The sequence below is a fragment of the Lynx rufus genome, unplaced genomic scaffold (assembly GCF_022079265.1).
Source record: "Lynx rufus isolate CCGP_SWC_20201006 ecotype Redwood Valley unplaced genomic scaffold, mLynRuf1.p SCAF_6, whole genome shotgun sequence".
Taxonomy (NCBI): Eukaryota; Metazoa; Chordata; class Mammalia; order Carnivora; family Felidae; genus Lynx; species Lynx rufus.
The window spans coordinates 112,477,330-112,504,087 of record NW_025814878.1 but is presented as its reverse complement, the minus strand read 5'-3'; the positions used below and the strand labels follow the sequence as shown (position 1 = coordinate 112,504,087).

Sequence of the window (26,758 nt, the reverse complement as noted above, 5' to 3'; positions counted from 1 at the left end):
GACTGAGCCACCTAGGTGCCCCTCTTCTCCATTATTTGAAAAGGGCCAATCTAAATGGAACATTTTCCTCATTTCGCTCTACTAGGTTAGGACTGCTCTGGTGCAGCCAGCCTGAGAATGGTGGTGCTCTATGATGCCAGGGGACAAGCCCAGGCCCTTCCCAGAACCTCCCTCATTGGTGATGCCAACAGGAGCTCACAACGCACCTGCCCATTACAATCCCAGACAGGAAGTAGGAAGAATGGACGCTGTACCACCTCTAAATGCCCATGTCACCTCCGTAAGAATGGGGTGTCTAAGCTTAGAGATTAGAGATGAGGGAACAGGAAACTCACGCAGCTGGAGAACAGGATCAACAATAAACTCTAGATATTCCAGACAGAGAAATCCCACGAACTCTGAAACCTGCCTCAACAGAATGCTTGCTAGCAGCCAATATCATCTCCATGCAGACTCAGTTTCACCCTGTTGCAGACCTGCAATAGACTCTTCCTATTTCTTGATTTCTTGTTGCATCATTTGAAATCTTCAGGGGAATTTGGTACTAGAAATGAGGTTTCTAGTAACCTATTTCAACCGCACCCAATCCTGAGCTGAATTGGACAAAAATTTCTGACTTCCAGAGAAGCCGTTATAGTCACATTTTGGATAATCCTACAGATTCTCAGAGCCCTCAGAGAAATGCTTTACCCTTAGAGAAATAATGCTAGCACCTGAGTGTCTTGGCTTCTCAGCTCTGCATGCTGAAGGGAGCCCCTGGCCAGCAGAGGAAAAGCTGGGGGTCTTTTGGCGTCTTGGCTAGTTGGGGGCCCAGAGCACAGGGCTCAGCCACAGCTGAAGCACAGGAGAGCGGAGGTTTGCTTGTGGTTCAGAAGTTTATTAATGAATGAGTTTGGGCCAGCTGGTGTTTACATGCTGATCACTACAGCCCTGGGTGTACTGGCTGCAGGAGGGGAGGAGGGCTTCCTGCTCTGATGGTCAGTGGTGATGTCACCCCAGGAGAGTGATAAGGAGCTCTCCTGGGTCCAAGGCGCCAGGGCTTTGAGCTGGTGCTATCAGAGAGACTCCACTTCTGTTTCCAGTGCCTGAGCGGGAGGGATGAGGGTTTTTAGGATCTCCGTGTAGTACGGGCCAAACACCTTCTGATTGCGGTGCGTTAGGCTGACAAACTTTTGGCCCAATTCTGCCAGTTCTGCTTCAATGACGGTAAGGCCTCCAGGGAGATCTAACAGAGATCGCTGAACACCAAGGACCAAACAGCATTTGAGAAACAAATGGATCCGCTGATCTGTGAGCAGGAGACGACAGTGAGTAGGGAAAAGGCAAACAACTTTCAGGGGACAACATTACCCCTGCAACTCTACTCACTCAAGCTCCGAGTTAACTGAGATATTTACTAGCCGACCCACTCACCCAGAGATAAGGAAATTTGTTTTGTTTGGGAAGGGGGCTGCTATCTGGCTCCCAAGGACATAGCAAAGATCACAAACTAGTGGGCTAGTAAATTTTAGACTATTCAAAAGATTACCTAAGCATCTATCGGTAGATCCTAGTGAGTATTTATCACGAGGATCTTAGACCAATCCTTCGGATGGCTGAGGTTAAGAGCAAGGTCAAGTTCATGCCCTCCATTCCAACAGGGATAAGTCCTTGCTATGGGAAAATGTCCTCTGGCTAATTCAGCATCAATTTGTTATTGCTGGGACGTGGGGGGTAGATGTCACATGTCTTGGACTACAGTCAGGAAATGACCCAGAAGGCCAGGGATGACCTAACCAGGTTGGTTGGGCAGCATGCCACACTCAGAAGTCATGAATTCCTGGATGCAAATCTTCCTTAGAACAAGAATCAGTCTTTAAACTAAAAGGAATATATTCTCAACCCAGCATTTTGAAAAAACTAAAGCCTAAACAGTGACTCGCCCAATGGTCATGCTTTTTATTGTTAAATGGTTTAGTAACTGACTTCCAGGGATGGGATCTACTTCTCACCAGAACATTCTCACCATCCCCACAGGCATACTTACCAATGACACTGCGGACACAGTTCTCCTTCTTGGCAATGTTCTGGAGCTGTCCTATCAGAGACACTGTGTTTTCACTGCTCAGAGCAGCAAGGCCCATGTTCTTGAGGCTTTGATGGATTTCCTGAGACACCTGTTCACTCACAGTCTGCATAGCCTCCTCAGGCCTACACCATGAAGAAGAGTAAGCTGGTATCCAGCAGATGGCCCTGGCATAGACCCAGAGCCAGGGAAGCCCCACACCAGGAGCTGGGCCCACTGGAGGGAAACCCCCAGATATCCTCCTGCCCTCACCCCAGTCCCTGGTAGCAGCAGGGCCCAGTGGGTAGGCTCAGCATCTTCACTACTATGCTCCAGATGCCAACTATTCTCTCTGATACCATGTTCTGCTTCTTAGGAAACAAGACAAACTATAAAGTCAACTCTGGACGTGAGTTTGGTATCCACTCAGAATTCTTTAGCCGTATGGAGTTTATTTATGTATGTGTATATACAATTTTAACCCTTTCTTGGACATTTTCTGTGGTCACATGTCCTACTATCACCAATTACAGTGACAGACCTGGCCTTCTGATTCCTTTTTGTCGTCTGGTGTGACCCCTGCACACAGTGGATGTTCAATCAACACTCCTGGATATACCTAAGCCCAGCTCACTGGCATCCACTCAGCGAGACAATGACTGCTTTGTAGCAAACAAGATAATGAATCATTACGTAGTAAACTATCCTCCACACTACCCTTTTTGGAAGAAAGCTTTCTTTTTCTCTGTCACAAGTCTCAAGACCATTATGGAAAGACATCAACAGTCTTTGTGGATGGTCCCAATCTTTGTGGTCTGTGGTAGAACTGTCAGCATCATTCACGACCTGTCCATGTTCTCGTACCACAATTACCATCTACCCTAAAAAAATCTGTGCAGTTCACCTGTACTTAAACTCCTCCATCACGTCTTTGGTTATATGCTTCAGCTTATCCACAAACTGGGGTGAGCCAAACAACACGCTGCCAGAGAAACTACTGGCTACCAGCAGAACTGAGGCCAGGATGGTTAGCTGGCTCAGCTGGGACTCGAGCTCCTGCAGCTGTGTTCTATCCATCAGCAGGGTCTGGGGGAGCAGGGAGAACAGGCTGTCAGGAGATGAGGGTCCTGAACACAAAACACAGCGATGCCCTCCACAGACCTACCTCAGGGAAATCTTCATCTTCAGGGTCCCAGAGAAGGAGGTTCAGGAAACCCTGGGACAGCACCATTGTAGGGCTGAGGGGCTCAGGGCTGATGGCTGCCTCGCTCGGAGAGGAGCTGGCCACACTGACGGAGTCAGAAGTGTCAGGGCAAGTCGGAAGTGGTGTGGTGAGGTCTGCCGCTGCTTGGGTCAGCCATTTGGTGGTGTGACTGAGGAGGCCTGTGATAGGAAGAGAGTGGGGAAGTGGGGAAATGTGTTCGGCATCCGCATCCCTAAAGCTCCAAGACTAAGGTTCTCTTCAAGATATGCTCCTGGTCAACAAATCAGAGCTTTGGTGGCAGCAGGGGTGGAGGGTGTCTGTCCCAGACAACTCTTCCTTCTCCCTCCCGCTACCTGAGGAAGAAATTTTCTGCTCCCAAGAGGCAAAATACTCTCTAACATCATAGCAGTCAGACCCAAGATCATATCTTTCCACTCCTGCCCTCGAGTTATTTACATACTTGGCTGCTTATTGAGGAGTTCCTGGAACGTAGCCCGTTCATGCTGGATGGAATGTTCCTGCAGGTGGGGTTGAAGGCTCTGGATAGTGTAGTTCACCATGTCCATTTTCATCAGGCCCAGGACCTGGAAGATCCCCCTGACATAGAAAATAAAATATACTCCGAAAAGAAATCTAGTGAGAGGGGAACCTACCGAAAGTGTCATTAAATCACTGTATTCCAGAGTTAGAAGCTCTAAAACTAACTTAGTCCCACCTCCTAAGTTTACAGAAGATAACATTGTGATGAGGGGACTCACGACCCGAGGCCCAGAGTAAGTGAATGGCGGAGTGAGGAACTGGTAAGTCTCTGGACCTTGAAGCCTCCAGGCTAGCTCTCTCTCCACATGATCATTCTGTTGTCTGTTTTAAAAGGTAGAGTCAGGGACACTTGGGTGGCTCAGTTGGTTAAGCATCTGACTTCGGCTCAGGTAATGATCTCATGGCTTCATGGGTTCGAGCCCTTGCATCAGGCTCTGTGCTGGCAGTGCAGAGCCTGCTTGGGATTCTCTCTCTCTCTCTCTCTCTCTCTCTCTCTCTACCCCTCCCTGACTCGTGCTGTCTCTATCTCTCTCAAAATAAATTTAAAAAATAATAATAAATAAAAGGTAGATTCAGCAAAGGGGAATATACCAGCATGCTAATGAATCTTTCTGGGAAATGGGATTATAGGTGATGCTATTTCTGAAGTCATTTCTAGGCCAATCACTCCTCTCTCTCTCTTTTTTTTTTTTAATTGTCTGGGTCTTGCTTTCTTTAGCTATTATACAGGAATAACCTCCCATCCCTGTCCCCTCACACTGTGAAAGCCTGAGGAAAAGATGTTTGAACACATACTCTATATAATGTTTCATGATAGGATGTTATATGGGAGGCCCAACCAACCTAAGGCCATTTGGGGCGGGGAAATAGCTAATAGGCGAGCAAAGAGAAAAGAGAGGAATTAGTCTGGTCTTCAGTAGGGAAGAGCCAGCCAAGACAGGGGCTATAATCTAGTGTCTGACCCCACTTTCCTGGCCCAGGGACTGAGGCAGGTTTCAAGGGACGGCAGTCAAGTTTCACACCTCAGTAACCAAACAGGGTCTGTAATGTTCTCTAGTTTCTGCACTGCTTCATCTCGAACTGGCGCACACAGCAAAGTCATCGTGTCGAGAATATGCTTAGAGAGATGCGGGACATCCAGAGCTCCATGTTCTGCCTTCTGCTTGAGGAGCTCCGTGTCCAGTGCTTCTTCAATGTCACTTCTTAGGCGGTTCTGGCGTGGTAATAGCAGTGAGAGCAAGATCTGCCCAGGAAAGAAATCAAAGGGAGTCACTTTCTGTGCAAAGCCCCGAACCTTCCCTAATGGACAACCCCTTCAGTCAAGGACGTCAGCCTGTCTTTTGGGGACCAAGAAGTGGGGTCCCTAAATTTCCTAGAGAACATTATTTATCTTTGTTGAGAGGCTGATAAGAGTTCAAGGCTTTAGGGGATCGATATAGCAACAGTGCATCGTTTTCTAGGCAGAATGAGATAAAGAGACAAGTAAAATCAAGGAGTGTGGTAAAAAGAAACACAAAGAACAACAAATATAAAATATACACATCACACAGTGATGAGGTACTCTTAATTTTAAAATGCTGACACTCCTAAAATGAACAAATCAGGAGACTATAGATGCTGGCAAGAATGTGGAGAAACAGGAACCCTCTTGCACTGTTGGTGGGAACGCAAACAGGTGCAGCCGCTCTGGAAAACAGGGCGGAGGTTCCTCAAAAAAATTAAAAATAGATCTACCCTATGACCCGGCAATAGCACTGCTAGGAATTTACCCAAGGGATACAGGAGTGCTGATGCATAGGGGCACTTGTACCCCAATGTTTATAGCAGCACTCTCAACAATAGCCAAATTATGGAAAGAGCCTAAATGTCCATCAACTGACGAATGGATAAAGAAGATGTGGTTTATATATACAATGGCATACTACTTGGCAATGAGAAAGAATGAAATCTGGCCTTTTGTAGCAAGGTGGATGGAACTGGAGAGTGTTATGCTAAGTGAAATAAGCCATACAGAGAAAGACAGATACCATATGTTTTCACTCTTATGTGGATCCCGAGAAACTTAACAGACGACCATGGGGGAGGGGAAGGGGGAAAAAAAGTTATAGAGAAGGAAGGAGGCAAATCATAAGAGACTCTTGAAAACTGAGAAGAAACTGAGGGTTGATGGGGGGTGGGAGGGAGGGGAAAGTGGGCGATGGGCATTGAGGAGGGCATCTTTGGGATGAGCACTGGGTGTTGTATGGAAACCAATTTGACAATAAATTTCATATTAAAATAAAAAATAAAAAGCAGACATTTTTTAGATTATCTTACTTCAAAGGGCGAGGAAGAAATAGGCCAAGGAACAGTTAAGGGGCACTGGAAATAGCCTATTAACTCCAAAATGTAAGTTCCCTGTGAAAAGAGACTCTGTTCATCCCTGTACCTCTGTAACATAGAGAACATGGTGGGGGTGAGGGTGAGGTTCAACGCATACCTGTGTAACTGAGAGGAGTACTGTGTGGTACCACGTTTCCCACCTGTTCGGACTCGTCTTAAATACAAGTCTGTCCACACTATCCAAATGGTCAGGGCACCTGGGTGGCTCAGTTGGTTGAGCATCCGACGTTGCCTCAAGTCATGATCTCACAGTTCGTGAGTTCGAGCCCCACCTGGGGCTCTCTGCTGTCAGTGTGGAGTCTGCTTCTGATCTTCTGTCCCCCTCTCTCTGCCCCTCCCCCGCGCACACTGTCTCTTTCTCAAAAGTAAACACTAAAAAAACCCAAAAAACATGTAAATGGTAAACTATGCCAGTTACCGGCTGGAGATTCTCAGTGCCAAGTGTACCCTCCAGGGCCTACTTTGGGAAAACAGAGCCAGGCCCTTGAAGTATTTTTACTTTGCCGGCTAGCATAATGGTAAGTCTTGTTCGCAGAGGGAGCCGGAGAGGTCCTGAAGGAGGAAGAGGCCTGCCTTCTTGGCTCTGGCGGGCACCTCCACAGCCTGTTCCTGCGGTACTGTGGTTTCTCTTGGTTCACATTACTTTCTGGGTCCTTTCTTCTGATTGCACCCTAACAGATACCAAACTGGTAGCACAGGTGACGTGTGAACTCAAAAGGCCACAGACCCGTTGGATCTGTGGCGCAGGAAGCAGCAAGGACTTTAGATGCCTCAGGAAGACGTCCAAACTACAGGATGGCAGATAATCCCCAGAAAATGTCAGCAGCCTGCCACCCCAGCAAAGTTGCTAGAGCTTCGGTGGTCTGCACATTGTCTAGCTAACCCCTCCAAGGTGAAGGACAAGTCGTGAACCTCAAACCACCCACCATGAAAAAAGAGGCATAACACTTGCAGGCCTTTCTGGGTTTTCGAGGCAACATATATCACAAGTGAATTTGCTCCTGCAACACTCATCTCAGGTCACTCATAAGGTTTCCAGTTTCAAGCGGGAACCAGAGTGAGAGTAGTCCCTACAGCAGCCAAGTCCAGGCTGTCATACAAGCTGCAGTACCGTTTGGGCCACATGATCCTACAGGTTCAGTGATACTTAAAGTGTCCATGGCAGGTAAGGATGCTGTTACACAGCCTCTGGCAGGCACCAGTAAGAGCATCGCAGCACAGACCTCTAGAGTTTTAGAGCGAGTCTATGCCCTCTTCTGCAAATCGCTATTTGCCTTTTGAGAAACAGTTTTTGGCTTGCCTCTGGGCTTTTGCAGAAGTAAACACCTCACCATGAGACACTCGGTGGCCAGGTGGCCTGTGCTTCCCAGGAAGAACCATGTGTTGTCTGACCTACCTAACCATATGATTAGGCCTGCACCACAGCAATCGATCATCAGATGAAATGGGCCATAGGAGACCAAGCATATACTGGGATAGGACAGATTTATGGAGCAAAATAATAGAACAGAGTCCAGAAATAAAACCTGGATATATGGCCAAATGATTTTTTAAAACAATGCCAAGACCATTCACTAGGAAAAGGACAGTCTTTTCAACAAATGGTGCTGGGGAAACTGGCAAGCTACACATAAAATAATGAAGTTGGACCCTTACCTCACATCTTATAAAAACAACTCAAAATGGATCAAAGACATAAACAGAAGAGCTAAAATCCTAAAATTCTTAGAAGGAAATAAAGGGATAAATCTTCATAATCCTGGATTTGGCAAGATATGACACCAAAGGCAAAAGGAACAAGCCAGATAAATTGGACTTCACCAAAATTAAAACTTCTGTGCAAAGGACATTATCAAGAAAGTGAAAAAACTACCCACAGAATGGGAGACTGTATTTGCAAAAGATTTACCTAACAAGGGGCTACTATCCAGAATATGTAAAGACCTCTTATAACAACAACAAACAACCCACCCAATTTAAAAATGGACAAAGGACTTGAATCAACATTTCTCCAAAGATGACACAGAACATGGGCAACAAGCACAGGAAAAGATGCTTAACACCACTAGCCACCAGGGAAGTACAGATCAAAACCCCAGTGAGATCCTACTTCATGTCCACCAAGATGTCTATAATGACAAAAGAAATGAAGAGCTGGGGAAAATGTGGAAAAACTGGAACTCTCATGCCTTGCCGGTGGGAATGTAAAATGGTATAGCCACCATTGAAAGTAGTTTAGTGGTTTCTCAAACAGAGTTACCAGATGATTCAGCAAGGCCACCCCTGGGTATGTACCCAAGAGAGAATATAGGTGTTCAAACAAAAACTTGTCTATGAATGTTCAAATCAGTACAACTCGCAATAGCAAAAATGTGAAAACAACACAAATGTCCATCAACAGATGAATGGATGAACAAAAGGTAGTGTATCTATACAATGGAATTTTATTTGGCCATAAAAAGGAATGAAACTTTGACACTTGCTTACCACATGGATGAACCTTGAAAATATTACACTACAGCGAAATCTGCCACATACACACGGACAAATATCATACGATTCTCTTTGTATGAGGTACCTAGCATAGTCAACACACAGAGACAGAAAGTAAAATAGAGGATACCAGACTCTGCAGGAAGGAGGTAATGAAGAGTTACTATTAATGGGCACAGTTTCTGCTTGGGAAGATAAGAACGTTCTGGAAATGGATGGGATGATGGTCGCCCAACATTGGGAATGTACGTGATGCCACTGAATTGTGACACTTAGAAATAATTAAGACAGCGGGATGCCTGGCTGGCTCAGTCCATAAAACATGCAACTCTTGATCTCAGGGTCATGAATTTAAGCCCCAGGTTGGACATGGAGCCTACTTAAAAAAAAAAGAAAAAAAAAGTAAAATGGTAAAAAGTTTGTTACATATGTTTACAATTTTAAAAATCCTTAAAAATACAAAGCCCCTAATAAGGCGCCACTCCCCAGTGAGGATCAACCAACCACCTCACCTGATGGCAGATGATTTCTCTGGACCCCTTCCACCGAGGAGAGGACAGATTCATCCTCACTGGAACAGACACATATTCTGGATATGGGTGTGAATGCTTCTATCAGCACCAACATCTGTGTACTCATAGAATGTCTTATCCACTGTCCTGCCCCATCTGATCAAGGATGCATCTTCTAGCAAAGGAAGTGCAGCACTGGGTTCATACCCACCTCCCCCTTGAATCAACAGGCCTTAACTGAAAACTGGAATGGCTTATTGACTCGATTACAGCATGAGTTGAGGAACAAAACCCTGAAAGGAAGAGGTTCTGTCTGATAAGATGCAATACAGTCTTTGGATCAAAGACCATCATATGGTATAGTTTCCCAAAGCCAGAAAACATGGTCCTAGGAATCAGGGAGTGGAGGCAGGACTGGTTTCTCTTACTATCATACCTAATAACCTACTTGGAGAATTTTTGTTTCCCAACCTGCTAACTTTAGGCTCTGCTGATGCTCAGTTGGCATTGGTTCCAGCGATCAGAAGATGTGGCTGCACCTGGTTATTCTGAGCTCCTCAGACCACTGAACCAATAGGCTGAAAAAAGGAGTTCTTCTACTGGCTAGAGCAAATGACCTGGCTGTGGAGAGGAAACCAGGTTGGTGCTACACAATGAGGGCAAGAAGATTCTCTGAGGTTCCTCTTGGTACTTCCACACCTAATAATAAAGGTTAACAGAAAACCACAGCATACAAACAACAGTAAATTGCTTTAAGGACTCAGTCTCTTTGGCGATGAAGGTTTGGGTCACTCTAGCATGTAAAGTAACCCAACCGCTGAGGCTCTGGCTGTGGACAAGAGAAATATGGAATCAACAGTAGCAGGAAGTCATAGGTCAACAATAGCCTTGTGACCAACTACAGAAACAAAAACTATAGATTTTCTCTTTGCCTGTTACAAGTGTGGGTTTATTTGTATATGCTAACCATGTTCTTCTCTCTCCTTCCATTATCTTACAGATCGGTTACTGAAAGTTAACCTTACAATTTGGACTTTAGGTAACGGAATATTCAGAAGGACTGTGGCTGGATTTGAGGAGTAATACAGATAGCAATGGTTACAGTAACTGTTGGGAATGTGAGTCTCATTTTATGGAAAGAAGGAGAACTTGTAAGATAGCTGTATCTTAATAGGTAGAAACAGAGTTCTTTTCAGGAATTGCAACGTGTGTGGAAGGGTGCATGTGGAAGCTGAGAGGCCACAGGAATGGAATGTAACATTTGTCAATTTATTGTCTCTCAGTTCCAAGTCCATCATTTTTTTCTCTGCTCTGAGAAAATGAGTAAGTCCCTTAAATATTTTTCCTTTACCAGGTGGCACAATGTTAAGCCTCATCTGTAGAGGGCACTATTAGTTTTCTGCGCTGCTTAACCAATTCGCATAAATTTAGAAGCTTAAAACAGCACACACATTTCTTATCTCACAATTTCTGTGCATCAGGAGCCCAGGCACAGTTTAGCTGGGTCCTTCGTCCAGAGTCTCACGAGGCTGCGGTCAAGGTGTTGTCTGGCCTACATGACCATTTGGAAGCTGCACTGGAGAGGAAGCTGTCACCAGGCTCATTCCAATTGCTGGAAGAATTCGTCTCCTTCCACCTGTAGACTTGAGGGCCCCAGCTTCTTACTGGCTGTTAGACGGATGTTGTCCTTAGATCCTAGAGGCCACCTGCATTTCCTTGCCATGAGACCCTCTCCATGGGCAGTTCACAACACACCTGTTTGCTTCTTCAAGGCTGCAAGAGACTTTCTCCAGTCTGCTAAGATGGCGTCTTTCATAGTGAAATGCATTTCTAGGACAGACATCCCATCATCCTTGCATATTCTACTGGTTACAGGCAAGCTACAGATCTCGTCCACTCAAGGAGAGGGGATTATACAGAGGCGTGGATCACTGGGGGACACCTTAGGATGTGCCCACCACATACTAGAAAGACAATGCAAAAGGCGAGAGCTTCCCTTCCTGGTTCTGGAATCCTCACTTGGCATTATGCAGTGTGTGTGTGTGCGTGTGTGCGTGTGTGTGGCTTTGCCAGTAGCTGGCTCCCACAGCCTGAGTGGCTTCTCCGGGGCTCAGTTCCTGCAGAGCAAGTGTCTACCTGTCCAGGGCCAGGCTCCTGCTGCAGCACCCAGGTCCTGCAGTGCCCAGTGGTCAGCAGCCCACAGGCTGGTAGCCTCCCCTGGCACAGCCATAGGAGCATAATATATTCTCCTTAGATCTGATATCTTAGTATACTTTAGTTTTCTTTGCTTCTCACTAGTTCAAAGATCTTGTTTCTCCAATTCCATGTTATAATAATTATTTTTAAGTAGGCTTCATGCCAGTGTGGAGCCCAACACGGGGCTTGAACTCACAACCCTGAGATCAAGACCTGAGTTGAGATCAAGAGTTGGATGCTTAAGCAACTGAGCCACCCAGGTGCCCCATAATAATTTTTATTTTAAAACTTCCTCGTTGAGGGTGCCTGGTTGGCTCAGTCAGTTAAGCATCTGACTTCAGCTCAGGTCATGATCTTACAGTTTGTGAGTTCAAGCCCTGCTTCAGGTGAACAGAAGTCCCACTTTGGTTGAGCCCCGCTTCTCTCTCTCCCTCTCTGCCTCTTGCTCACTTGTGCCCTCTCTCTCTCTCAAAAAAATAAATAAGTAAATAAAAAACTCCCTTGTTGAAACTGTGTGATTTCCATCTGCTGGTTAGACTGATTCATGGGCCATGTTCAGTTAGGATCTGCTAGCCACTGACATTCCAATGACCTTGGAGATGTCTAGGACATTCACATTTACAAATGGAAAGTCTGTCACTCACCTCTTTAATTTCTTTCAGAAGTTCAAGAGCACAACTGAAGTCTGGGGGAGTAGCTGACAATTGTTCTTTAAGATGGTCCCAAAAGGCATTATGCATTGTCTCCTTGACCTTGCCTTCCAAACTGTAAGAGGGTTAAATGAGTAAATTACTTTCTCTACCCAAAAACTGTTATAAGGTCATTATCTCCTAAGCCCCAAACAAACAGCATTTGACAGGACAAAAGACGATTGTACTGGCAGGGAAAGGCCAGAAACTGTGTTTAGACTGTAGCAAAGTTGACAAGCTGGGGCCAGACTTGGATGTCATCAAGGGCATCAGTAAAAGCTCTCAGAAGGGCTCTTCATGATTCCAAGCAGCCCTCCCCGCCCTGCAACACGAAGAATCCTGAAGACATGTCAGGCCAGCTTTAGCACTGACATTGCATCTAACCTAGATAATACATGACTTAGTTTCCATTTGTGTATACATACAGCGATGAACTAAATGATCTTTTATTTTCTTACAGTCCTAAAATGAAAAACAGGATTTTCCTTCTTTGATAATACTCGAATATACGTATTTCCAAATCAACAGATCCAAAACTGAATTTGCTATTTTTTTTTAAATTTTTTTAACGTTTATTTATTTTTGAGACAGAGAGAGACAGAGCATGAATGGGGGAGGGGCAGAGAGAGAGGGAGACACAGAATCTAAGGCAGGCTCCACGTTCTAAGCTGTCAGCACAGAGCCCAATGCAGGGCTCGAACTCATGGACTGCGAGATTGTGACCTGAGCCAAAGTCGGACGTTTAACCGACTGAGCCACCCAGGCGCCCCATGAACTTGCTATCTTCCCTCCAAACCTGTTCCTCCTATATTCCCAATCTCACTGGTACTACCAGGTAGCCAGTCATGAGGGCCAGAAAGATCCATCATTTCTTTCCCTTAAAAAACAACAACAACAAAAAAACAGAAGCAAAGGCAACTCCATTTAGAAAGAACAGTCTTTTCAGAATGTGGCACTGGAACAACTGGACAGCCACATGCAAAAACAATGTGTCTAGACACAGACCTGGTACCTTCCACAAATGGATCACAGGCCTACATGTAAAATGTAGATAACACAGAAGATAACACAGGAGAAAATCTAGGTGGATTGTGGGTTTGGCAATGACCTTTTATATTTTTTATTTTTGTTTTTATTTTTTTATTTTTAAAAAATTTTTTTTTTCAACGTTTATTTATTTTTGGGACAGAGAGAGACAGAGCATGAACGGGGGAGGGGCAGAGAGAGAGGGAGACACAGAATCGGAAACAGGCTCCAGGCTCTGAGCCATCAGCCCAGAGCCCGACGCGGGGCTCGAACTCACGGACCGCGAGATCGTGACCTGGCTGAAGTCGGACGCTTAACCGACTGCGCCACCCAGGCGCCCCTGTTTTTATTTTTTTAATGTTTATTCTTTTTGAGAGAGCGAGAGAGACAGAGCACAAGTAGGGGAAGGGCAGAGAGAGACGGAAACATAGAATCTGAAGCAGGCTCTAGACTCCAAGCTGTCAGCACAGAGCCCAACGTGGGGCTCGAACTTGTGAACTGCAAGATCATGACCTGAGCCAGAGTAAAATGCTTAACCAACTGAGCCACCCAGGCACCCCTGGCAATAACCTTTTAGATAAAACACCAAAAGCAAGATCCATGAAAGAAAAAAATTGGCAAGTTGGAAAACTTGTGCTCTGTGAGATACGCTGTTAAGGGAATGAAAACACAAAGCACAATCTTTGCAAAACACATATTGACAAAGAACTAGTATCCAAAATAGACAAAGAACTCTTAAAACCCAACAAGAAGAGAACAACCCAGTTTTAAGACAGGGAAAGATCTGAACAGACACTCAAGTCTGTTCACCAAAGTTGTCATGCAGATGGCAAATGAGCATATGAAAAATGAGCATACTCAACATCATTTCATCAGGGAACTGCAAGTTAAACAATGACGTAACAATACACATCGATGAGAATGCCCCAAATCCCAAATGCTGACACTACCAAATGCCAGTGAGGATGTTAAGCAACTCTAAGAACTCTCATGCATTCCTGGTGCAAAATGGTACAGCCACTCTAAAAGATGGTTTGGCAGTTTCCTACAAAATTAAACATACTCCTGTCAGTAACTGTGCTCTTCCATATTTAAGCAAATGAGTTGAAAACTTACGTCCACACAAACACTTGCACAGGGAGGTTTACAGCAGCTTGATTCGTAATTGCCAAAACCTGGAAGCAACCAAGATGTCCTTTTGTAGCTGAGTGGACAGACAGACTGTGGTACAACTGGACAACGGGATTTTATTCAGCATTACAGAGAAATAAGCTACCAAGCCCCAAAAAGACACGGGAGAATCTTACATTTTTTTTTTTTAACATTTATTCATTTTTGAGGGAAAGAGACAGAGCGTGAGCGGGGGAGGGGCAGAGAGCGAGGGAAACAGAATCCGAAGCAGGCCTCAGGCTCTGAGCTGTCCGCACAGAGCCCGACGCAGGGCTCGAACCCACGAACTGTGAGATCATGACCTGAGCGAAAGCCAGATGCTCAACTGACTGAGCCACCCAGGCGCCCCAACATGGAAGAATCTTAAATGCATATTACATAATGAAAGAAGCCAATCTGAAAAGGCTACATATTGTATGATTCCAATTATAGGACATTCTGGAAACCAACAGAGACAGTAAGAGGATCAGTGGTTGCCAAGGATTCGTGGAGCAGGGACTAAAGGGCGAACAAGTAGAGCTCAGGGGATTTTGAGGTCAGTGAAATCACTCTGTATGATACAAAAATGGTGAATTCATGACATTACACACTTTTCAAAACCCATAGAATATATAATACAAAAATGAACCCTAATGTAAACTATGGACTTGAGTTAATAACAACGTATTAATACTAGATCACCAATTGTCACAAGTGACCTATTACAAGATATAAACAATGGGGCAGAAGGGGGGCTATGTGGGAACTTTGTACTTTCCAATCATTTTTCTGGAAAACAAAACTACTTTAACAAAATGTGTTGGGGCACCTGGGTGGCTCAGTTGGTTAAGCATCCAACTTCAGCTTAGGTCATGATATGGTTCTTGAGTTCAAGCCCCACATCGGGCTCTGTGCTGACAGCTCAGAGCCTGAAGCCTGCTTCGGATTCTGTGTCTCCCTCTCTGCCCCTTCCCCACTCGTACTCTCCCCCTCTCTATTAAAAATAAATAGACATTAAAAATTTTTAATGTTTATTAATTTAAAAAAAGAATGACAGGAATTAATTTTCCTCTGAAAGTTTATTTAAATGATGTCTCTAAATCTATAGAGTTAGACTCATAAGAAAAGGAACCATTTGAAAAGTCTGAGGCTGTACCTAGTCATTGCCAAGTAACTACTGGTTTTCTTGAATTAAACATCACCCCCCCCCGAAAAATACAGTAGTCATGCATGCTTCTTGTAAAACAAAAATTCAGCAATACAAAGATGAAAAAGAACAAAAAGTCAAAGTTCCTCTCCCAACACACCATTCCCAGTCATCAGAGGTAACCAACTATAATCTGTCCAATGGTCTAAGGTGCATTAGAATTGTTCTCAACTCTTTTTCTCCTCATCCTACTTAACCAATCCATCTCCAAGTTCCATAAACTGTGCATCTTAAATGTGTCTGAAATCCATTCCTTCCTCCCAGCACCTCTCACCCAGACGACTGCAGTAGCCTATTCACTGGTCCCCCTGCCTTCAGTCTTGTCCCTTGTCAATCTGTTCTCCACCAATTCATTGTAAAATCAAGGACTTCTTGGGGCGCCTGGGTGGCCCAGTCAGTTAAGCATCAGACTCTTGATTTCAGTTCAGGTCATTATCTCACAGTCGTCAGATGGAGCCCACGCTGGGCTCTGCTCTGGGCAAGGAGCTTGCTTAAGATTCTCTCTCTCTCACTCTGCCCCTTCCCAATATGCATGTATGCACTCTCTCTCAAAAATAAAATAAATAAAATAAAATAAAATACTCCTAAAATTCAGTTCTGATCACGATGCCATGCTCATTTAAAGTCCTCTAGGGGCTTCCCCTCGCCAGCAACGTAAACCACTACCTGGACCCATCTGGATATTGCTCTGTCTCCTTTCTCCTTTTCCACTTTATCTCCTCTTATCTCACAGTATGTTGTGCTCAACCACACCAAGGTACTTGTAAAGAACATACTACATTCTTGCCTCTGACATAGTTTCCTCGGCCAGGAGCATTCTTTCACACCTAGACCATCTGGAAAGTATCTATTCCACTTCTAAGACTCAGCTCAAATCTTCATAAGCAACTCAAGTCTTCCTCTGTGGGCCAATCTTCTCTGACCCTCCTTAAGCAACTGAGGACTCTCATGAAACTCTATATACACAACTATGAGTGAATTTACCAGTCTTTACTGTTATTCAACTGTCGCTCCTACAAAAGCTTCCTAACAGCAATGACAGTACCCTATTTATCGATAATGATATCTCTATCTCCAGCACTCCCCATTTTTGCCTACCACATAAGGACTCAATATAACACCTATTGAATGAATGCCCAAACATGGGATTTCCCTTCGGAATGTGCATTTGTCACGAACACCATCCTATGCACAATGGAAGCCAATTGCCAATAATGAGTGACCTCTAACTGTTATTTCAACCTTTTTCCTGATATGAATTTGGTGTTACCTTATGTGAAAACTCAGCTCTGAATCATAGTATTTCCCCTGTTTCATTTCTCCCTCTGGCATCGCTTCTATCCACCCTCCCCCCAACTGTCTCACTACTGCCCCTTTGGCAGACCTTCACTCCCAGTTTCAATCTTTTCTCCTCCCCTTCAAGCAACAAACACATCTAAGCTGTGAGAGAGATGCTAGGAAATGTGGATTTTGGTGAAAACCTGTTCCCATAGAAGCTGTGCTTGGCATGGACCCCCACTGGTACCAGGCAAGGGCAAATCAGAGCACAGAGAGGAGGGAGGGGAACAGCCTATGACAGAGAATCACCCTTTAGTCACAGATTCCCTGAAGCTGCCACATAACAAAACCAGTTAAGGAAGCTGACTAATCACAGCTGCCCTCACGTATCCATTGGTGGGAAATTAGAACTGTTTTAAAATCTGACACCGACTTTACCCATTCAACTGCCAATAAACCAGCAGAGCCACTTAATTCACACTTACCAGATGGTTCTTATTTATTACACTGCCAATATAACTAACAATCAAAGTGAAGCTTGATGGAGGTGGGGGAGCATTATTTATCAACAGAGTTCTGATCCCAATTCCTAAAATAAACTGATTTATGAGCCGGCCAAAAAGACAATTGAAAACGCCACTATGAGAAAACTAGTATTTTATCTGTGCCTGTTTAATCTGCGGTCACTTAAGAGAGTAACTGAAAGGAGCTATAAGGTAGGCAGCCGGGAGGATGACCCCAAAGATGTAGGATTCCTGGCATTCACACTGGTGTCATCTCATGTCCGGAGGGTGGGCTGGGCTCAGCACCCACCTTCTAGCAAACAGAACGCAGCAGAGGCAACAGGAGGCACTTCTGAGATGAGGCAACAAAAGACTGTGGGTTCTGTCGTGGGCACCATCTCTCACACCCTTATTCTCTCACTCAGAGGGAAGCCAGCTGCCACGTGGCAAGAAACTGAGGGGGGCTCTGGCCAGCAGTCAACACATTGACCGCAACGTCATGAGAGAGAGACCTTGAGCCTGAGGCCCACGGTTAAACCACGCCCATATTTCTGACCCACGCAAACTGTGAGATCACGAACATGGTTTTAGCTACCAAGCTTTGGGATCATTTGATGGCCACAATAGCCAGCCTACAGCACAGCCAGCAGCACAGGCTGCTTCCTCCACACCCATCAAAGAAGATCTGAAATCCACTCTATTGATATTTTATTATTAGTGGGGGGTCCCAAAATCAACATTCCAATAGTAATTACTTTGGTTGATTCACTAAATAACATTTGCTTGTTGACTCTCTAATACTAATAATTACTCTTCTGTTTAAATTGTTGAGACCTCTTAAGGTTTATATTCAGACACTGTATTTTCTCCAGTTTTATTGAGAAAGCACTGACTGTATTATTAAATAAAAATGCTTCAAGTCTGGTCAGAAGCCATCAGTGCTAAAACCTATGGCAGGATGAATAAAATGGGAAAATCAGAAAATCGGTACCTGCTTGGAGGTAAAACCTTTTCTTCCATGTGGAAATCACGATTCATTCCAGTATTGTTGTTTAGCTTAGAAACGTTGTCAACTGTGTCTATTGGACCTGTGATACAAAGAATTTATGGTGTACATCTGAAACCCACGTTTCATGCATCAACTCTACCTCAATTAAAAAAAAAAACAAAACTTATGGTGGACACAAGCCTAAATTTCTATTTTATTCAGAGATTCACTCTGGGTAGGCCCCAAATTTAGATTCATCAACTTGATCTTACACAAACTTCATTCAACCATTCTAGTCATTTCTGTTTCCTGAACTCCAGGCCCTGTGCCTGTAGTCCGGCATGTTGTAGCCAACTGTCCTAGGCCTCAGTGCCTCGCGGAATAGTCCAGCGTGGGGGTAAGGGAGGACAAAGAAGCTACTTTACAAATAACAAACAAGCCAAATGATTATGAAAGCAGCAAAGAAACAATGATTTGTGATTTGCAAAAATAAACATTTATCTAAGGGGACTGAGTCTACTCTCCTCTTCCAGCCTCTGATGAGAGTTAACATCTCCATATAGATGGTACTGAGTTGCACCAATGTCATTTGGTCTCATAAAGCAGTAGCTCCCAGATGTTAGGATTGCACAGACTAATCACATTTCCAAAAAAGACTTTTGAGCAGCGGACAACTTTTGTTTTGCCAAGTATGGACAGTGAGACCAGCAACTAAGCAAATAAAAAATCCACTCTACCACCACCAAGCCATCATTTCATAACAGAATAACCTCTAAAAAAACAAAAACAACAAACAAACAAAAAAAACAAAAAACATAAGAACAAAAAACCAGAACGGGAATATTGTCAGAATAAAGAGTAGTCCTTTACACTGAATCAATTTAGCTTTAGGAAAAAACTCATTACAACATCTTTATTTTCTTTCACTAAATATTGCTAGGAATTTTGTCACGAACCAGCACTAGCTGTTGGGAACCACTGCTCTAAAGTCTTAGCACAGACCCAGCTGACAACATTCTCACATAACAGGCATGAGAGTTATAATGATCACTTGTATGTGAAACGAAGCTGCACACAGCTAAGTCGTATTTTCCCATTCTCTTTCAACATCACTTCATAATTTGTTTCCAGCAAAGTCTCGGATTCCAAGATGTGGAGCAGATATAAATAAATGAACTAGGATTGGCCGTGAGTTAGTTGATCTTTGTTGAAGCTGGGTGATGAGTAAATATGGTTCAGGATACTAGTCACTATACTTTTGTAAATGATCCGGTTTTCCATAAGGTAGAAGATTCAAAATGTAAAAAGGAGGGGCGCCTGGTTGGCTCAGTGGGTAGAGCACACGACTCTTGATCTCAGGGCCAGGAGTCTATTGAAAAAAAAAAAAAAGGAAAAAAGGAAAGATAGTTATTGTAGAAAAAGGGTTACATAGGATGCCTTTATTCTTAGGAAATACATGATGAAGTTTTTAGAGGTAGTCATTATTCCAATTCTCAGCAAGAAAGGAAAAAAATACATACATATATATGAGAGAGAGAGCAATGTGGCAGAATGTATATATAGAGAGCAATGTGGCAGAATGTGTGTGTGTGTATATATATATATATATATTCAGTAAAAAAGAAAAAAATACATAAATATATATGAGAGAGAGAGAGCAATGTGGCAGAATGTTGACAATGTGGACATTGACTGCGCTTTCTGTTTACTTTTCAACAAAGTTGAAATATCTCAAAATTCAAAATTAAATAAAAAATTTATGGGTAAAAAGGTGATCGCAAATTTACCAAAAAACCACTGAGCCCTTGCTTAGGTAAACATAAAGATGAAGTGAACCTTACATGCAGGGTTGGAAGTTCCCTTTATTTCTGCAGCCCCTCTGAAGTCCTTAGGGTCAGCCAAAATGGCAAAACACAGTCAAATATGTAAATGGACCATCCCCTAATTCACTAATGCAAAATGAGAAGAGAACACCTTCAAAGGGAGAGTGAGCTACAGCAGCTTACTGAAGGACTGAAAGATCACACAGAGAAACACTTTCCAACTACAAGTCAAAGTTCATTAACACACTTTGACAAGATTGTTCTGTTGCTCACGAGTTTGGTGGCGCTGTGCAACTCCAACAGCTGTAAAACTCAGGAAAGGGGCGGGCCGAGAGAGAAATGAGAGGTAAAATCAACTAATGCAGATTTTTAAAATCCAGCCACCTGAAAAACTTGTTTACACTGTATTTACAAAATACTGGCTTCCACCCCCATATCAGATTCATAGCTAAATAAATTCCACCGCACCCAATTTGCCACTTTGGGCCCATTCTGTTAGCCAGCAGCGCCCCCGTGTGGCTATAGGAGAAACAAGTGTAATTCAACTTAGTAGCAGGGCGTTCAACTAATTTTTCCCTTTTCAATCTTCAAGAGTTTAACTCAGGTTAAACTCTTGCATGTGGACAGGTCTTCGGATTGATGCCTATTTAAATTCTCTAGAGATTATCATAAGAGAAATACAGGATGCATCCTAGTGAGGCTGGACCTACCGAAGTGTGGGAGAGCCCTTGTGACCCAATAGGAACATAAGAGTACATCTATAGTACAGAGCTCAAGCACAGGAGCCCAAAGCAGTAGTAACCTCTTGAGTCAACGAAGCGCCAAAAGAACACAATTCCCATCCGGGATCACTTGGGTCCTTTAAAGCTACTCCAAGGGTCCGCCATTTTCCACTTACAAATTCAAACTACAACGACAACGGCTGTGAACGAACACGGCGTCAAATCTTGTCAGATTGAAGTAATCACACCTGGCTCGCTTCTTTTTCCTGGAACAACAACTCTTTGAAGACCTTTGGGTCATAGGGGGCCTAGGGCCAGTGGGCAGAGACTGGGTGGTGGGAGGCCAGGCGAAGGGGGCCCAAAGCAAGAGGGACGGGAGGACGACAGGAGGATCGTGGGCCCTTCCTCTCCGCCGGCCCCACACTGGGCGCCGGCCGAGCGGCGAAAGGCCGGCAGGGCGGGACCTACAGGGAGGGTGGTCCTCGGGGCCGCTCTCGTTTTCCCCGGTCGGTGCTGAGGCTTCGAGCTTGCAGGACCCGCACTCTGCATCGCCTGGGTCCTTCAGAGGCACTTTCTCCTCGACGTCCGGCATGTTGCGGATGGAATCTGGACTGGGAGAAATGACGCGCCGTTGGCGTCGGGGAAGGGGACTCTCCAGTTGCCGACCAGGGAGCTGAAGCCTGGCCCGTCGCGCCCGACCCGGACAGACCAAAAGAGTAGGGTGGGCACCTTCGGGGCCTCTCGGGGGACAGACGGGACAAAGGAGCCTAGAAGAGCGGTGCGGGGAGCCAGAAGTCGGGCTCTGGACGCGCAACGAGGAGGCAGCAGGCCGAGATGCGGGCGGCCCTCCTCGTCCGGGTCGCCCGCCGCAGGCCCTCTCAGGCTCCGGCAGCAGGGGGAGCTCTCGGTGATCCGGCTCCCGTCGCTCACCTCCTCCCCGGCAACCCGCCGTCTGGTCTGGGGTCAGGGCTGCGGCCGCGCAGCCTCCGGGCCCGGGCTGTACCACTGCGGCGGGGGGGCGGGGGGGCGGGCAGCCGGGAGAGGCAGGACGGAGACGCGGAAGCGACTGGTCGAACCCCTCGCGCACCCCCGCCCGCCACGCCGGGGGCGCTCGGTGGGAGAGTCGGGGATTTGAGAACAAAGCGCCCCCAGTCTCCTGGGGCAACGGGCGGGATCACGTGCCCACCCCGCAGTCGGCCGCCCGCCGCCCGCCTCGCTGGGGCCGAGGCGGTCAGGCTCGTGCTGGGTCGTCGTGGGCACGAAGCCCATCAGACCCTGCGTGGTCGCTGGGGCTGGTCTCTGTCTGGCATCTCTGGCTCCCTACGAAAAAGATCACCTGGAACTGCTTAGGGAGGGAGGGGCACTGTGCTTTGTTTCTCTTCTGCCTGCTCTCATAGCCCGAGAAACAGAACCACACCCAGGAGGGCGGTTTCTTTTTGAGAGAGCAAGGCCATGCTACCATTCTACAGGTGTGGAAACCGAGACTCCCGGCCAGGTCTATTGAGGTCCAGGTCCGTGGAGGCATGGGAGCTGGGCAGCAGTGTAGGCTCTTCCACTGAATTCTTGACCTGGGCTCATCCTGGACCTGGAGGGCTGGCCCTCGCTCCTGGCTCCAAGTCCGTTGGTTACGGGTCTGCCCTGTTGCCCCTGGAGTGATGTGAGGACCTGAAACGACCACCCTCCCCTCCAATCCCTGCACTTTGAGGGAAAAAAATGAAAAGAAAGCATCCACTCCGTACACCCCTACCCCTCTTTATTAAATGACTTTGTTTCTTACAACAAAAGCTTGATTTAAAGTAATAAAACATAAGATGAAAGTATTGCCTGTAAGAAATCAAGTTATTATGACCCTTGATTTGTTAGTGTGGAATGTGGATTTTTCTTGCACAATTCATGCATTTTGAAGGGGAAAATTATGAAAAGGCCCAAGAACAGTTCTCTCTCTCGTTCTTATCTCTACACCGAAATAGGGCTTGAACCCATAACCCCTGAGGTCAAGAGTTGCATGCTCTACTGACTGAGCCAGCCAGGTGCCCCTGAAAACATTTCTGGTTAAGAAAGCCCACTCTTCTCTGAGGCCAAGGCAGATATGAAGGGAATGGCCTAGTAAAGTTACTGTTTAGCTGAGGAGTTCTTAAACCAGTACATGCTAAATCAGCCCATTACCCCCTCCTCAACCTTTCCTGGCATTTCCCTCAGAGATGTCAAATATGAAACAGGTTGGCCTTCACTCCAAACTCAAAAGGGAGAGGAATTGTCCAACTTCAGTAAAGAGTTCAATGAAAATATGGTTCTTCATTAGTACATAAGGAAATATTTAGGTTGGGTCTCTTAAAAAAAAAAAAGAGAGAAAAATCCAGATTTCTTTTTGGGCATTTTTATTTCTGGGAGAAAGTTTCCAGAATGACACCAGTTCATTTGCCCACAAAAATGGCATTGCCATAAAACTTTCCCTGCTGATGCCTGAAATTACCTCCGGCAGTTCATGCATATATATTACACAGCCTCTTTAAATGTCTTCTTAATACCCAAATTCTCTGGACGGGGCAGTAGGAAGAAACAGCAGAGTGGCAGCACCTGGGGGTGGGGGTGGGGACTGAAGCCAGAAAAGGAGTAAAGGATGGAGGTAGGAGAGAAAGAATTAGGAGTTTTCCCAGGGTCAGCCTGGGGACAGCATTTCATGATCTTTATCACTAATAGTTATCAGAACAAACTAGGCAAAGTTAAAAGTTGAGGGGAATAGAAAGATGATGTGAGAGATATACCCACCTTCCCTTTGGGGTCTTAGTTAATAATAACTGATTTGTGTTTAATGATTTACAAAATGCTTTTACATCGCAAATCCATATGCTCTCCACACAATCCTACCTGTTCGGTAGGCAAGGTGGATGTTATTTTGCACCATTTAATAGATAAGCAAACTGGGAATCAGAGAGATTTCAGGTAGTAACCAAAAGTCACATGGCAAGTGAGGGCTTGACTGTCAATCACATACTTTTTCTTAATTCGCCTTACCTCTCTGATTCTAGCTGAGAAGCCGTATAAACAAGAAAATATAACTAACATAAAATGGTATGGTAAGTATCCGAGCTGGGGGTACAGACAAGTGATCCTGGAGGTCAGAGAAAGGGTGAGAGATTTTCCAGATGTTTGGATCAGTTCAGACTCAGCCTTCAGCCATGATACCAAGCAAGACTGTATAACCTCAGGACCCTCTTTAAACTCTCCTGATGGGTGTTACTGGATTTTCCACATTTGTCCACTATTTATCAGGAATGCCCTTCTCGAGTGACTTAGCACCTTTACTCTATTAAAGTGTACATATTTCAAAAGATGCATGACACAAGCAACCCAAGGACAGAAGTAAAAGCCCCATTTCCTCTCACATTGCAGTGCCCATGTGACCACCCCCCAGGTTCCCTTTTTATATTAAGCTATCATATAACTTTTATTTTCTATTTACAATATTTCCCTATTTGTCTTAATACTAGAGTCACTTTTCTCTCCTCAAATCTTGGAGTAGAATTCTTGTTCCAGAAGGAAAGGCTTCCTATACACCCTGGCACACCTCTATATACCCCTGTGGGTTCATACACCCCAGACTGAGAAGCAATTTAAGGAATCTCGGGCCTGCAGCTAGAATGTTCCTGCTTCTCAACCACTTCCCCCATATGTGAGCTTTAACCCAAGCCCAACACCATGATCTGTTTTCATTTGCTAAATACTACTCTGGGTGTGTCACCACACAAAAGCAATTATACAGAAAGTTGGTCCTACCCACAAAGACATTCTGAAAGAGGGGTTGACAAAGACAAAAACGTAAGAGAAATACTCCTGGATGACTGTAAGAGGGACAGAACCACAGAATTTAAGAGGAATCCTGAATATGGATCTGCTAGCTTTGTAAGACAAAACAAAATAACAGAAATGAAAAACACCTCATTTTACAAAGCAACTTGGGCTCAGTGAGGTTAAATGACTTGGCTAAGGTCACCACCAGTTTATGGAAAATTCAGGACTAGAACTCATATCACAGCGTTTATAATATATAGTGCTAAGCAAGAGTAAAAATTAATACTGTAAATAAATATTTGCATTTCCTAAAGAAAAATGTAAATGACAGGCCATGGAATGGAAAAAGTAAGAGATGGAATTAAATAGAGGCCAAGACTGCAAGTACAGTAGACTATACTGGAAGATAAACAGTCAACTAAAGTGGTAGGGACGCCTAAATACAGGGTGGGACATTTAAATGAAACCATTTGGAGTCATGTAAACCGGGGCTGACTTCATTATAGCCTCCCTTATGGTACAGAACCACATGTCAAAACTATTTGCTTTAGTCTCTTGATAAACGTGTTTTCCTCATAGAGCCCAAGAGGAGGGTGAGAAAGGTTTAGGTAATCTGGGGGCAATCTGGACATAGCCCTTTGAAGCTCAAAGTGAAGTGTGATGGATGAAGAAACCATTACAAGTCTTTTAAGGAAAGCAGGCTCGAAGAGAGGATAAAGAAGATTCTGGCAGCTGCATTGAACATCCTACCTCTTTAGCCACATCTCACTCTATGAGCAATATTCAAGAGGCCCTCGGTCCTTCCTGCCTCAGGGTCTTTGCACATGCTGTCCCTTCCATCTGGTATCCTTCCCCTTCCCCTATCCCCCTCATACTTCACTCACTCCCTCATTCTTCAGGTCTAGATTGTCAGGTCTAACTTCTTCAGAGAAACTTCTATGAACCTCATTAGCTTCTCTCATGCATTTTCTTCATAGCCTTCACCACAGTATATAATTATATGTTTGTTAGCAAAATTAACTTCACCAAATGTCTAACTCCACCATGAGACCATAAGCTTCCTGAGAGCAGGGACTGCATGCACTTCATTTACCACCGTGCCTGGAACGTAGTAGATGCAGAATGAGCAAACAGGCATGAACAGGGGTGGCGGCGTGGAGGAGCAGAATGAGCCCCTGCTCCTCCTCCCTCCGCCCCCCCCCCCCCCCCGCCCTACACACACTCAAGAAGTCAGACACACTGTGTCTGTGTCTGGACCCAGTTTCAGTTACCAGTGTCCATCCTTCTCTTTTTTGTCTCAGAGACATGTTTCCTCTCTTTCCATCTCTTCCCTGTCCTGTGAGTCTTTTAAATCTTCAAAGACAACATCTGAGAGAAGAGGAATGTTTAGGGTCCTGTGACGGGGAGGTCCCCCCCTGAACCGGATGGTGGCAGTAGAGGGCAGTGGCACCCTGGGAGTAACTTACAGAAACAGGCTCCTGATGAGAGAGTCTCTCTCTCTTTCTCTCTCTCTCTCTCTCTCTCTCTCTGCAGAGCAAGCCAGGGTCAGCAGCAGCCCAAAGCCACAAAAACTGACTTTAAAAGTCCTCCTAAGAGCTGCATCTTTCGACTCCCCAAAACAATCACGCCTTGTGCCCCAGGACACGGCGCGAGTTCCACACTTAAAGCAGTTTCCACAGAACCGCATTCAGTTGGTTTTAAACTCTGGGGAAAGCTGGCAGCCTCTTTGTGGGTTTTAAAAAAAAAACTAGTTAGAGGGACAATTAAACCTTTATGGGCCCCAGAATGTACCTATGCAGACATAAATAAGGATCATTCTTCATCACCAGAGAGAATCCACTTTTTGGCAATAGATATATTTTTCTACCATCGCAGGACGGAGTTGAACTCACACCTGAGAGCCTTTATGATGAGGGCAGGTGATGGGGGGTCAGCATGAGCAGAGGTACAACTTTGACCATAAGTTCTCAAAATGGACACATTGCAGGCCTTGGGCTTAGCTGGTCTTAAATAAATCACAAACTCCCAAAGCCTCCCCAGAAAGCCGCCTGGATTTTAGGCCAAGAAAACTTGCTCTGCTGGTGCCCCCCCACCCCCCCACCCTTGTGTTACTCTGGGCCAAAATGGTCCATTTGTCAAAGAGTCCTGACTCCTTTATTCCCACTCTTACAACACAATACAATGCATTCACGTATTTACAGTGCAGTGTC

General features: G+C 45.1%; 1 protein-coding gene across 6 annotated transcripts; it reads right to left on the bottom strand.

The window, feature by feature from the left end:
* Positions 1-1,055: 1,055 nt before the first annotated feature.
* On the bottom strand, positions 1,056-25,758 carry TCP11 (t-complex 11). Of its 6 annotated transcripts, none has more exons than XM_047102735.1 (9): positions 25,740-25,758; positions 18,215-18,326; positions 12,016-12,136; positions 4,811-5,031; positions 3,709-3,845; positions 3,210-3,427; positions 2,949-3,130; positions 2,027-2,190; positions 1,056-1,288 (listed from the first exon to the last, which is right to left on the bottom strand). In XM_047102735.1, the coding sequence occupies exons 2-9, from the start codon at positions 18,259-18,261 to the stop codon at positions 1,056-1,058; spliced, it is 1,323 nt and encodes a 440-aa protein (XP_046958691.1). In that variant the 5' UTR covers positions 18,262-18,326; positions 25,740-25,758. The 6 variants fall into 6 exon arrangements, with proteins under 6 accessions (XP_046958691.1, XP_046958690.1, XP_046958688.1 ...); XM_047102734.1 differs by lacking the exon at positions 25,740-25,758 and adding an exon at positions 21,225-21,354; XM_047102732.1 differs by lacking the exon at positions 25,740-25,758 and adding an exon at positions 21,225-21,348 and having other exon boundaries at positions 18,215-18,311.
* Between the last annotated feature and the right edge of the window lie 1,000 nt (positions 25,759-26,758).

Bases quoted from the DNA above. Each gene is read 5' to 3' on its own strand.
- TCP11 (XM_047102734.1), bottom strand. From the start codon at position 21,348: ATGCCGGACGTCGAGGAGAAAGTGCCTCTGAAGGACCCAGGCGATGCA. The intron at 12,137-18,214 runs GTACCGATTTTC...ACCCTCTTACAG, and splicing joins AAGGTTTTACCTCCAAGCAG to TTTGGAAGGCAAGGTCAAGG. The intron at 2,191-2,948 runs GTGAACTGCACA...TTCATGGTGTAG, and splicing joins ATGGAGGAGTTTAAGTACAG to GCCTGAGGAGGCTATGCAGA.